General features: G+C 43.4%; 1 protein-coding gene across 3 annotated transcripts in view; it reads right to left on the bottom strand.

Annotated features, from left to right (window-relative positions):
• The window catches only part of TP53BP2 (tumor protein p53 binding protein 2), a 64,186-nt gene that overhangs the window by 9,753 nt on the left and 40,877 nt on the right, over nucleotides 1-13,556 (bottom strand). For all 3 annotated transcript variants that reach the window (XM_081942610.1, XM_081942612.1, XM_081942611.1), the window contains exons 6-11: nucleotides 7,623-7,797; nucleotides 7,031-7,212; nucleotides 6,559-6,723; nucleotides 6,010-6,247; nucleotides 4,324-4,455; nucleotides 2,491-2,645 (exon numbers count right to left, since the gene is read on the bottom strand). In XM_081942610.1, coding sequence (XP_081798736.1) covers nucleotides 2,491-2,645; nucleotides 4,324-4,455; nucleotides 6,010-6,247; nucleotides 6,559-6,723; nucleotides 7,031-7,212; nucleotides 7,623-7,797 — 1,047 coding nt within the window. The remainder of the gene's footprint in view (nucleotides 1-2,490; nucleotides 2,646-4,323; nucleotides 4,456-6,009; nucleotides 6,248-6,558; nucleotides 6,724-7,030; nucleotides 7,213-7,622; nucleotides 7,798-13,556) is intronic.

Genomic DNA, 13,556 nt, shown 5'->3' with positions numbered 1-13,556 from the left:
CACAAAGAACTTCCACCTTACAAAATTAATAGTTATGAAGTAACTTAGGTCAAAAAGACTTGTCTGGCTCTAAGTAGTCCAAAATCTCAAAATATTATCTACTGAGCTCTTTCAACAGAAGCTCAACCCTCTTTCCATCTGTGTAGCATTAAGCTGTCAAAAATCCTCAGGGTTTGGACAACTCAGTGATCCAATGGAAAGAGAATAGCTGAAAGGGACACCTGCACCAGAGAAAGGTGTGTTGATTGTACAGGATAACAAAATACAACCAAAAGAATAGGAAAGGGTTATTTTAAGCTACAGACTTCTGGGGCAATCACAGGACCAAGAAGAAATAATTGTAAACCCACCTTTAATTGACATACACAGTAATACAGGACACAGAAATAATAAATCAATACACATTCCATAAAGAAACAAACAAAAATTTGATCTTCAGAGTTAAAAGAAATTGCAGAATATGTTGACTGGGACAGAAGACTGGTTTTAAAATTGCCCACTTAATCTTGTAAGAATATATGATAGAAGATTCTGTTGAGTGTCTTGAACCTCCTGAACTGAGAGCCAAGAAGAGATGACAGGCAGAGCCAGCTTGCCATCAATTGAAGTGTTTGCACATTTGGATAAATTAATCCTAAACTTGGAACATAAATATTTGTGAAGAAGAAAGTGAGGCTACAAGTCTATTGTCAAACTGAGCTAATCAGCAACTGGAGCTTTCTTGACCACCCCAGAATCACTAAAATATAAACGTCCGATTATTACAAAGTTTTTTTGGGACCTGGTGAGCAGAGAACACAATTCCAAAGAACCCAAATAGAAAGATGACACATACCCATACCCACAACCTTGAAATTATGATATGTGTCAATGCTGGTACAGCAGAGGTACTGATAGTTGGTCTGTTCACTGCACTCTCTAGAGTTTTGCTTTTCTTTGGCAGTGCACGGCCACTGAGAAGCAGTTGTAGATGCATCAGTTCCAAATGTTTCATAGCAATGTGAAACATATTCCACAGATTCAAATCTAAATGCTTACTTCACTGTAAATAAGTTTCCGACTGTGAAAATTGCAGACTGCCTCTGTCATGATAGGTGGAAACGACCTGGGAGAGAGGCCAAAGAGATGCTGCAAGAGAAGAGATCCTCCCTAGTTCCTCATGCTATAAAACAGGGAGGAGGACTGTATTTTCAGAATGTAAGAATCTGACAATGTAGGTTTACAAAAAAGTAGAATTAATTCATAGGGTTGGTATTGCTAACTGGTTTACCCCACAAAGTTAACAACCACCTACCACAGAACACAATACACAATCAAATGAGAAAGAATGACTGTCAGGCCTGCAGTCATATTCCTTTCTGGATCTTTGGTCTGCCACACTCTCTCTCTTATTTTACTCTGCTGTTTCAATAGTGGGAAATTGGGAGAGGGAATAGTAAGGAGTAGAATGTGTTGTTGTCAAAATAAATTCCTTTCTAGAAAGCCAAGGTCATCTTTTGTTCTCTACACCTCTGTACCTGACCAGAACTGGATGGGTGGAACTGCCAGTGTGGCAGTGGAAGATTGGACCATGTGATGGACCTGTGGGTGTGGGGGCAAGATCATGAACTTTCAACTGGGTGGGGAAGCCCAGGAAGCTCAGATTCGGGTTTCCACAGATATACCAACATGTCGCTCTTAATAAATTGGAACTTTGAGGAATACTTTGCCTTGGACTCTGATTTAATTTTGGATGGTATTTGGAACGCTGACAATGACATAATTATGTAAAAGGTATTACAGTCATAATACCTTTAAATTGAGCAGATGCTGAATCTTTTCTGCCACGATTCCACCAGAATAAAAGAGGTAAGTGACAAATTCTATTTTAGTATCTGTGTGGTCAGAAAAAATATACAGGTAGTCCTTGGCTTATGGCCAGTCATTTAATGATCAGTAGGAGTTAAAATGGCCCCGGAAAGCTTAATGGACTAGAAGGCACTTTTTGATTGTTATAAAATCCCCCCTCCCCCCCCCAATAGCCATATGACTGCATTTTAGGTATTTGGCAACCAGCTCACATTTACCACAATTCCCCACCCCCTACCCCCGTTTCTGATGCTTTTAGCTGCTCCTAGAGGTTCTCTTCCACAACAGGATTTGAAAGGGCGATTTTTAATTTTCTCCCACCACTAAGAAATGTGATTAAGAAGAGAAGGAAGAACAAGATAAAGCACAGAATGTATATAAGAGCTCCTCTAGAGATGGAGAGTCCCTTTCTTCTACGTATGATGGTGAAAATCTGCTTCTTGCATTTGGGTGCACACCTCAGAGTAATCTCTATTGTTTGCTCAATTGTTGTGAGAAATGGAGCAATTTCCTTTCATGGTGATCTCAGATAATAATTAAAAGACAATATGATTTTTTATCAATGCCTATTGTATCAAATGGACTTAGATACTTCTTTTGGTATATAAAGAAATCAAGATTTTTAAAAACCCACAAAAATACCTGGCCATCGCGCAGGAGGTCTTCGCTACTCTGATTTTTTCTTAGTGTAATTGTTGTAGGCACAGAAGTACTTCCGTTTGATTCAACAGAATCAAACATGGAAAGGGGGCGCACTTTCTTTTCTCTTTCTCTAAAAGGAACATCTCCTTCACCAACTATAAAAAGACAGACTTGGAGTTAAGTAGGTATTTGATATCTATATGACAAACACAAACTAAGAAATTATCAGGATTTTATAGCTTTTAAGCTAGGTATAAAGTTATTGTTTTCAGCTAAAAAACACATTAGGCTTATTTAAGAAATCAACATTAAACTTGTATTTCAAGGACAAATAAGAATGAAGTCATTTTTCATTGTTATCTATAATATTTTCAGAAAAGCCTTTCAATTGTAAAATACAGAACATACTTGTACTACAACACAGACTCAAGAGTCTTTATGAAGAAGCAAGCATTGGATTTAAAATAACATGAAGGCTTTTTGCTGAAGAGATTTGACAAATGTCAACAGTACCATAAAACATAAGCAAATATAAATAAAACACGCACTGTTAACCAAGTTGAGAAATTAAACTAGCCAAAAAAGGAGAATATTTGTAGCTGAGGGTTAAAATTGGGGATGGGGGTGGGGGTCCTTGTTGCTCTCTGAGTTTGGTTCTTTTTTTGCATATGTTTTATTACCCAAACTAGGTAATATCATCAGTGCTAGTGGAAGTGTGCTTACAGGCAAATGCTTCCCATTTTCATGCTTTCTGAAGCAGGTCATCCATAAGTAGTACTAGTGACGTGCAGTCAGGGGAGGCAGGGCCTCACCGCTCTCATCATGAAAATAAAAAAAATTACTCCGGGAAGCCGCGATAGTGGCTGGGAGAGGCGCGCGGCTTGGTTTAGCCTCCCTGGACATTGCAGCAGCAGCCCTAAGTGCGCCGATCTTGCCATTTTTTTGCATCGGGTGAGCCCGGGATCCTTGCAAGGGGAATGGGACCACGTGTGCAGGAGGCTCCTCAGCTCCAGCCTCAGATCAGCGCAGCTGCAGTCCCCTTCATGTTGGCTCAGGAAGGAGGGGAATGGGACCACGTGTGCAGGGGAAGGGGACCGCGGCTGAGCTAATCTGAGGCTGTGCGCTGAGGAGCCTCCTGCACACATGGTCCCATTCCCCTTGCAAGGATCCGGGCTCACCCGATGCAAAAAATGCCTAGGTAACATCATCAGTGCTAGAAAGGAATGGGGGGTGGGAGGAGGAGAAAGGAGAAGTTTCTCTTCTCAGAAATGTCTTCTCAGTGGAGCTGTGGCAGCCTGCCTGTCCCTTTCTGACATTTCTGAAAAGAGAAACTTCTCCGGTCAGGCTGCGCCCGTGTGATCGGAGCAACCATGTGGTTTGATGACATCACCAGCCTCACCAGTCATACACCTCACCGCACGTCACTGTGTAGTACCAATAAAGGAGAATATTTGTAGCTCAAGGTTGAAATGCACTGATGATGTTGCCTAGTTTGGGCAATGGAATGTCTGCAAGAAAACAACCAAGCTAAGAGAATACTAAGGATCTCCCTGATACTAGCCATTCCAGTATCCAAAAGAAGCCTTAGAGCTCACTGATGTCATTTTTAGAAATGGGGCCTACGCAGTATTTTAGGTGTTTCTATGTACATTAGTCTATTTTAAAAAATCACATATGCCTCATGACACTTGCTACATTTTAAAAAAATCACAATCTGGCACATGTCTGAACATTTGTCTTTCATTCTGGAAAGATTTTGAAATACTAACTAAAAATGTCTTAACAAACCGCCAATGAAAGAAATGACTGAAATTCCCACAGGAGGTAGTTTACCTTTCCCTTCAATGTTGCTACCGACATTTATCACTGAGGAAGTTGAGCCTTGATTGATAAAGCTATCAGTATTTAAGTTATTCCAATCACTGATAGCAGGTGGGGGTGGTTTTGAAGCAGCAGTTATAGTTCCTGTAGTAGAAATGAAGAACAGAGAAATTAATTTTAAACTTACAAAGCTTTATTTTGATAGACATCTACAAAAAGGCTCCTGTGTAATATATTAATTTTCACATACTACTTTTAACCAATTTGTTCATTCTGGCCAAAAGCAGGAAAACATTAATATTAAAACATTTTGTCTTCTTCTAATCAATATTAGTAGCTAATAAAAGAATATTTACAATGGAGTTAATGCTAGCCTTCAAATAGAAGATGCCCATTTATGGTCAACTCATATCTAAAAGATAAGCTGTTGGCTGTTATAAATCATGAAAATAAATTAGGTGTGTTCTTGTATTTATCAAATAGCTCACTTTTTAAAAGTATTTCCAATATGTGACTCACTAGAAAAATGCAGAACAACACAAATTTCCTAACTATGCATACTCCTGATTATGGGATTCATTTAGTATAGTACATGAATGTTACCTACAAATATCCTAGTTTAAATATTCAGACTCAGCAAATTAAAATAAAACTGCTACCCGTTTTAGATATTGATAATGGCAACAGACAGCTTATTTCAAAAAACCTGTACGTTAATAAAGATCATGAATGAATGCTGAATAAACCCTCTAACAAATCTCTGTTCAATCTTTGTTTCTGAAGCAAAGATGTAACTTGGTAAGACAATATTGTACATTCTTTCTCTCCCTTGTAGCATCTGCAGGAAACATCTCTGTTTTTAATTTTCAGATTAAAATTCACTCACCCAGAGCTATTAGCATTAGTTCACATACAAACAGGGAGATGAATCAATTTTTTCTAACGTTCACCCAGTTCCTTAAAGAAGCTTTTATTTAATAATTTTTGATAACATTTTTCTGATAGAAAAAATATTAAATAATTTCACAACATTGTCAACAAAAATAAAGTATGGGTATTTTAAACAATGTTACATTTATAAAAATATAGTGACATAGTATAAATCTTATACTACATCTTTCTTCCACCCATAATGTTTATTTTATCAGTAACAAAGCTGAAGTCCATAAACGTTTTTGTTCACTGAAAGCACAATTAGTTTTCCAGTTATTAGGATCTTGTATGTTTCCAAATAAAACTATAGTTGTAATGGTTTTACTTCCAAGATGTTATGTCCACAATAATGTTAACATAACATAGAATATTTCCTAATAATATTAATGGTATATAATTCAAGAAAAAACAAAAATTAGATCATCCGTTTTTACATAATGAGAATTCTAAATAATTACCTAGAAAAACTTATCTATGTTTTTGGCATTTATATTATATAGTTATATATTACATGGATATATATTTGATATATAATCAATATATCCTACTGTATGGTCTGAAAGAATTCTGCATTTAGAAGTAGAATTTCAACTAATTCAACTAATTGAACAAAGCATATAGATACATTATTCTTTAGACATCCTGTGGAATTAATTAGGCTAATGAGCAATCTGCAAGACAAACTGATAGAACATAAGCTGACAGGAGGAAATGTCAAAACACTTCATACAAGTAGAAAGCAAAAAGGGGGGAAATAGCATTTACCACTAGGAGCTTTTGTCTGTGAAAGAACACCAGATCTCATGTTTGGCAATGTCTGAGTTTTTAATGGACCATCAACAACTTGTAAGGTTGGAGTCCCATCTGGACAGGCCGGTTTGACTAACAGTTCGTTCCTTGAGGCTATACGTGGCATGGTGGAAGACTGGATATAAGGACCAACAGCTGCCACTCGGCTTGGAGCAGATACAACTGGTTGCGGCTGGTTCCCATCTGAAGACACCTAGGCAAGATTAAAATTTCAGATTACAAAAGAAATTAAATGCTGTAATGCAAAACTTGTCCAGGAAAAACTCAGTATTAAAAAAAATCAGGTATTCATTCTACAGAGAGCACGAAGGGGTCAAAGCATTTCTCCTGATTTAAAAACTAGGTAGATTCATGCTGATGTGTTATTTCAGGTGGCTTCCGTGATATAAGAAAAATGCTAGGAATACAGCAGAGAGACCCTCAACAAATGTCACATGCCCACTCATCCAGCTAAATAAGCTTCCATAGCAGAATGGGATTTTTGTTTTCTTTCCTGGCACTCACTGGTACATTCTCTTTCTGCTGTAGCGCAGCCTTCTTTTTCCACAGCCGTTCCCTCAGCTCATTAACACGCTTATCCATAACTGACACCTCCGAGTTGCGTTTGTTTAAAGAGTCCCTCTGTTGTTGCAGCTTGGCATTCTGCTCCTGGTTTAGCTTGTTCCTCAGCTGAATGCAAAAGAAACATCTTTTTTCAGGGTGATGCTAGAATGCACCTGACAAGTAACAGAACATTATGCAAAAGTTTGGGAGAAAGAAGTCTGGAAAAGTAGCTCGGACTAGATTTTAGTTCTTCCCACAAAATGGCCGGCAATTATAATTATATACAAAAAATAATCTAGAAGATGAGATAATTTATGTAAATTGTTAGGGATTATATAATTCTTGTTCACTAAGGTTTTTTTTTTCTTGAGACAGTTGGAGATACACCACATTTTGCCCTCCTTACAGGTCTGCAGGGTAGAATTCCAGTTACCTGAAGCTCTTTATACAGGCGGTCAAGCTCAGCTACAGCAGACTGGTTGTCATGGTAACCATCAACCCGGCCATTCTTCAGCATCTCCAATTGCCTAGTAAGTTCCTCTACCTTTGACACAGCCAGTACCAGTTCTCGTTGTTTTTGCTGGAACAAACTGTTCATTTGCTCAATCTCCTCCACTAAAGAGGAAAACAGAATACAATAGCAGTAGTGGAGAAATGACCAAATGTTGGCTGCTCCCAAGATAGCTATTAAAGGGACAGATACCCCGTATTGCTCTCCAGCCCAGAGCCAGGAAAAAAAACAACTAAGCATAAAGTTTTAAAGGAAAAACACATTTTATCAATCCTAAGCAAAACTGAAGCTGGGGAGTTCTAATTTGGAAATGTACTGCCTTATGAGGAATATTATTTGAAAATCTACAATATAATAAGTAAATAAAGATGGTTTTAGAGCATATTTTCCTAGAGGGAGCAGAACACTTTTATGAAATGTAACCTTGAAAAATATTCCAGCACAGCACTAATTATAAATCTTGAAATATGAACTTTTCAACAAATCAGAATTTCAAAATTGCATTATAGCTCACCTAATTTCCCATTGCTGAGCCGTTTCTGTTCTACGTGGCCTTTAAGCGCTCTCACTTTTTTCAGCTTGGCTTCTTGATTCTCAGCAATTTCTTTTAATCTTTTGAGTTTCTCCTGCTCTGCAGCTTGTTGCTGCTGCCGTTGATCCTGTTGTTTCAGAAATTTTAAACGCTGCTCCTAGAGGTATACAATGTAATTGCAATTAAGCGAGCTTTAAATACATGGCGGGTAGTTTTCGACTTACAACCATTTGTTTAGTGACCATTCAAAGTTACAGTAGCCGTGAAAAAAGTAACTTATGATTGGTGCTTGCACTTACAATGTTGCAGCACCCCAATGTCACATGATCGCTTTTTGACTTCTTAGCTGGCTTTTGACAAGCAAAGTCGACATAGGAAAGAGGGCGTTGGTACTTACCTGATACGCCTCTTCTCACAGTGGGGGAGGAGTATCCAGGATGGATTGACCTTGTCCTCTTGTTGATTGGACTGAGTCAGATAAGCTCTTTTAGCCACGCCTTAGTCACCAGGCTCCACCCAGTTATCGGCAAAGAACTCTATCCAACTCGCTGTGTCATCCACTCTAGACTTTATTTTAGTTTCAAACCTTTATTTATTACTTCAACAGAACAATTCAACAAACAACATAACACTTTCGCAACATACCATATCAGGGAGGGGCTGGATACTCCTCCCCCACTATGAGAAGAGGCGTATCAGGTAAGTACCAACGCCCTTTCTCCATAGTGAGGGGAGGAGTATCCAGGATGGGACGTACCAAAGCCCACACGTCCCTAGGGACGGTTACACATTTGAGTATATGCCCAAACTTATGCCTGGTGAGGCGTGTCCCCCACCCTGTGAACAGCCTGCAACATCCTATGTCTGAATGAGGCTTCAGCAGAAGCAAAGGAGTCCAACTTGTAATTCCTCATGAATGGTGAGGGGGGAGACCCCATGGCTGCCCTATAGATCTCAGATAGTGAGGCCTGCATGGCCCAGACCGCCGAAGTGGCCGTGCTTCGTGTAGAATGCGCTGTGATAGAGCTCAGTGTTTGCAGACCCCGTGCCTGATAGGCAGAAGCAATACAGGTTCTTAACCACCTGCCTATCGTGGTAGAAGTCACCTTGTTCTCCAGGGACCCCGGCTGCAAGGAAACAAATAGGGCTTCCGACTTCCCGTTCAGCCTGGTTCTTCTGAGGTAAATCCTCAGAGCCCTCCTCATGTCCAAGGTGTGCCACTTCCTCTCTAATGGGTGAGAAGGGTCCGGGCAGAAATTGGGCAATAACAGCTCCTGCGAGCGATGAAAGCAAGAACACATCTTGGGTATGAAGGAGGTGTCCAACCTTAGCACTACCTATCCTGGTGGAACACGCAGAGATCTTCCCTGGTAGACTGAGCCTGCAGTTCGGATATTCTCCTGGCGGAGGTGATGGCCACCAAAAAGGCCACCTTAAGTGTCAGGAACTTCAGAGAGATAGTACGTAATGGTTCGAACGGAGGGCCTGTCAGAGCGTCCAATACCTTGTGCAAGTCCCAGGAAGGGTACCTGTGTACCGTGGGAGGTTTGAGGTTGGATGCCCCTTTGAAGAACCGCCTGATCATCGGATGGCGAGTCAGTGTCTGAGATCTACCGCACAGGAGTACCGATGAAATGGCTGAGACCTGTCTCCTAATCGTGTTGGGAGCCAACCCTCTGTCCAGCCCCACCTGAAGAAAGTCCAAAACTTGTGCAACAGTGGCCCGGACCGGATTGTGGCCCCTAGAGATGCACCATGTTGAAAAAGCCCGCCCTGTAGCACCATAAATGCGCTCCGTGGAGGGTCTTCGAGCTGCCTGGATAGTCTGTATAACCCTAGAGAAGTGATCTTCCCTCAGGATGCTCTGTTCAAGCGCCAAGCGGTCAACTGGAGCCACTGAGGGTCTGGGTATTTCAGCAACCCCTGACCGAGGGAGATCCTCCAGGGCCTGTCTACCGAGAGGGATTGGAGATCAGCAAACCAAGGCCTTCATGGCCAGTGTGAGGCAATCAGTACCACCTCCGCCGCCTACCGTAAGATTTTTGGTATGACCCTGAGGATCAGGGGTAAGGGTGGATAGGCATAGAGGAGCCCCCAGGGCCAAGGGCCATGGAGAGCATCTACCCCCTCTGCCCCCCGTGTCCAGTACCTGGAGTAAAACCTCGGGAGCTGGGCATTGAGAGGGGTGGCGAATAGGTCGACCTCTGGGCATCCGAAGCACTCTGCCAGCTCCTCGAAGATTGCTGGCTGCAACTTCCACTCCGAATTGTCCACCTCTGTACGGCTGAGCCAGTTGGCTCTGATGTTGTCCACCCCTGCTATATGTTCTTCCCTCAGCGAATGCTGTCTAAGGTCCTAGACTATCTGAGGTGCTTCTGCGTTTTCTCATAGTTGGACGTCCAATTCTGAGTTTGTGGTGGGTTCAGGCATAGGGACTGGCCTGCCTGACCCTTTTGCCATGGCTAGAAGGGTGCTATGATTCTATGACTAGGATTAGCTCAGAAAATTCTTGAATGTATTATGAATTCTTTGAGTTCAATTCACTTGTCGGCTACTAGGGTGCATTGCAAGACTTCGTAGATACAGGGGCAGTTCACTGGTCAGCCACTAGAGTGCGTTGCAGGGCTTTGGAGATGCAGGCGCAGTTCACGAGTTGCCACTAGGGTACAATGCAATGCTTTGTAGATGCAGGAGCACATCACTTGTCGGCCACTAGGCATTGCAAGTGTTGACCTGAAATACTGGATTGCAGTTTGTAGAGGAGTCACTAGTGGGCGCTGCTTGTGCCTACTGTTTGGAGTGATTGGTAATGGCGCCTTCCTTGCTGTTAAGGACAAAAGGCTGAGTCAATCTTGAGCCAGTGAGATTTGAACTGCCAAACTGCAGCTAGCAGTCAGCTGAAATAGCCTGCAGTACTGCACTCTAACCCCTTTGCCACCTCGGCTCTAGTTGCCAAGGCTATTCTGCTGGTTAAATTTGTCAAGCTGACTCTCCAATTTTGGAATTCCTAAGGGTCTTTACCCGAACTCAGAACCCGTCTTGGACCTGGCTATTTTGGTACCTTCTATAGGGGTTGAGCCCTTCCCAAATAATTCATAAACAATAGTAACCAATCCACAAGAGCATAACAATCTCTTCAGCTGAACTACATCTGCCTTTTGGCCCTTTGGCTGCCCGAAGGCTTTGCACACACAAGGTAAGCTGATGTTGGGTGGTTGGGGCATCTTTATTGCCCCTCGTTGTCAGGACAACTTATCATTAAAGTTCAAAGGATTTGGGAGGTCGGGTCTGGGCTAGCTGACCTCTTTCTCATTCAAGTTTCGTTTCCATGGAGATCTTTCCATGAGGCTTTTACAACCACTTAAGGAGTAAGGCTTGGAATCTGCATCAGGTTTCTCTTTCTTTGTTAGGCCACATGTGTTTGGCCTTAACAATAGCAGATCAGATTACATAGGTTGGGAAGGGGTGGGGTTGCTTTATCATGCGATTCCTGGATCCCTTCCCCTGGAGCTCAATTAGATGGAAACAAGGTTGATCTTGCTTTCAAACAAGGAGAGAGGAAACATGCTTTTCCAACTTTGCAGGATCTGCTTTCTCAGTGTATCAGAGAAGAACAAAAACAGGCTTTTCAGAGCAGATTGAATCAGCTAGGTCAGGGGTGGCGAACACGCGGCTCGCGAGCCGCATGCGGCTCCCGGCCAAAATAAATGAGGCTCTTTGCCTCTTATCATTATTTAGTATACTGTGGCTCGGATCGCGCGCTCCCTTTCGGAAGCTGGGGAGGTCCTTTGCAGGCAGCTAGAACGGGCCGCCTGCAAAGGACTTCCCCAGACTTGCTTTGAGGAGCACGGGGCGACTGAGGCTAGTTGTGAAGCCCCAAAGCCCCCACCGCCACCGGAAGAACTGCTGCCACCTCCTCCTCATCCTCCTCTAACAGGCAGCACTGCCGGATTTGCCGCCCGGCGCTGCGGCTGAGATGAAGCCGTCAAAGCTCCAGCCGGCATCTCCGCGCGTGGCAGCGGCGCCTCCCCTCCGCTCGGAGCAGCTGAGCTCAGTCAGCGCTGGGTTACCCCTTTCCCCTCCTCCTCCTCCGCCGTGCTTTTGAGGAGCCATGAGGCTGCAGGAGCCAGTAGGAAGGCGGGGGGGGAGCAGGTGAAAAAAAGCCTCATGGCTCCTCAAAAGCACGGAGGAGGGGGAGGGGGCAGAGGTAACCCAGCGCTGAGCTCAGGAGCAAATCTGGTGATTCTGTTGGAGGAGGAGGAGGAGGAGGTAGCAGCAGTTATTCTGGTGGCAACTCGTACTCATCGGCATCTTCAGCAGAAGCCCTGCCCACAATGAAGAAAGCAAAGATGGAGCAGATCCACGCAGATGACGTCGCTGCAACATGACTGGAGGAGGAATTCTGGGAGTTGAAGTCCACAAGTGTTAAAGCTGTCAGGTTTGAAGACCCCTGGGGTTTTTTTTCCCTAAAGGGTTAGGGGTGCAAGGGTCTTGTAACTTGACAGCTTTAAGAGTTGCGTGCTTCAAATGCCAGAGTTTCTGAGCCAACATTTTGGTTGCTAAGCAGGAGCGTTGTTAAGTGATACTGATATTATATAACACTTTGAATTAAGCGGGTACCTTGAAGAAACATAACTTTGAGTTTCAAATAATACTGATTTCGTTGTTGTCTTAGGTGACATCTGTGAAAAAAATTCGGGTGCTCAGGCATGAAAATGTGCCGCTCAAACACTATACTTTTCTGCTCACATCGAAAAAAAATTAGAGGGAACATTGCTTCCGGGTCTGTTTTGGCAGGTCACTGCGTGGTGTGGCTCTCTGACTCTCACAGTTTAAAATTTTGGCTCTTTTTGTCGAACTTGTTCGCCACCCCTGAGCTAGGTGGTAGATGCTGCATTCTCATGCAACTCTTGGCCCCTTTTTAACATATTTTCTTAATCACAACAGAGTCCTTCATCTCAGGAGAGATAATCAGCCTTTCTCACTGAAACAGGATGTTCCTCTTTGCTCCAAGAGGGGGTGGGGGAAATGATATCAGTTAGACTGCAAACAGAGTTTGGGATTCAACTTCAATGTCCCTTTTACTTGAGGGGAGCTCAAAATAACCTCATCTTTACACTGTTCTACCTCGGGAGGTTGCCCCACCCCCATGCCTGCAGAGGTAGAAGGAAGGCTTGAGGAGAATGCCCCGTAGTGAGGGTGACTGCCATCCCCGGATAGAGACCCAGATGCCTCAGGTATCAATAGGAATCCTCATTTGCTGGCAGGGATCCTCCTCTGTGATTGCATCAGATTCCAGACCAGGGGGAGCCTTCTTGCTGATGGCCTTATGGCAGATGTGCCCAGGGCTTTATGCCTCTGCCTTTCATATTTAGAGGCAGGTTTGGGAGGCTTGGAGCTGGAGTTTGCCTCTTTAGCCGCCTTGGAGGAGGTGTGCTTCATTTTGCTCTTTGCCTTCCGCCTCCACTCTTGGATGGACCTTCAGGGGTAATCTCTAACCTGATTGGAGACTCTTCTGCCCTTCCAGTGGGGCTGCCAGCTTTAGAAGCGAGGACTTGATTCCTGCCTATGTCCTCCGAGCTGCAGGAGGCCGCCATCTTGGGCCACGTGGGGACTCTCCTTCCCCTTCTTTTTAAATGGCGCTGCACAGCAAATACAACAGCCCTGCCGGTCAGGGCTTTGAAAAAGTGGCTTGTGCTACTAAGAGCTGCCGCGCTTTCTCTTGTGGCCTCCTGCTGTTAACAGCAGCTCGCTGACAGCCTTGCCGCCCCCTCCTCCAGCTGCTTTCCTTTCTCTTCCTTAAAGGGAAAGTTTTTCCTTAAAGGGAAGACCTTTAAAGGGAAAGCCTCAGCAGCGATCTGAGCCTTGTTGCCCTGTCTGGATTTCTCCGGCTAGTAAGGCACTCAGAAAAGGATT

Source organism: Natrix helvetica, assembly GCF_964273705.1.
Source record: "Natrix helvetica genome assembly, chromosome: 2".
Classification (NCBI taxonomy): domain Eukaryota; kingdom Metazoa; phylum Chordata; class Lepidosauria; order Squamata; family Natricidae; genus Natrix; species Natrix helvetica.
Note: the sequence above shows the minus strand (reverse complement) of the source record. Positions and strands in the feature narration are given on the sequence as shown.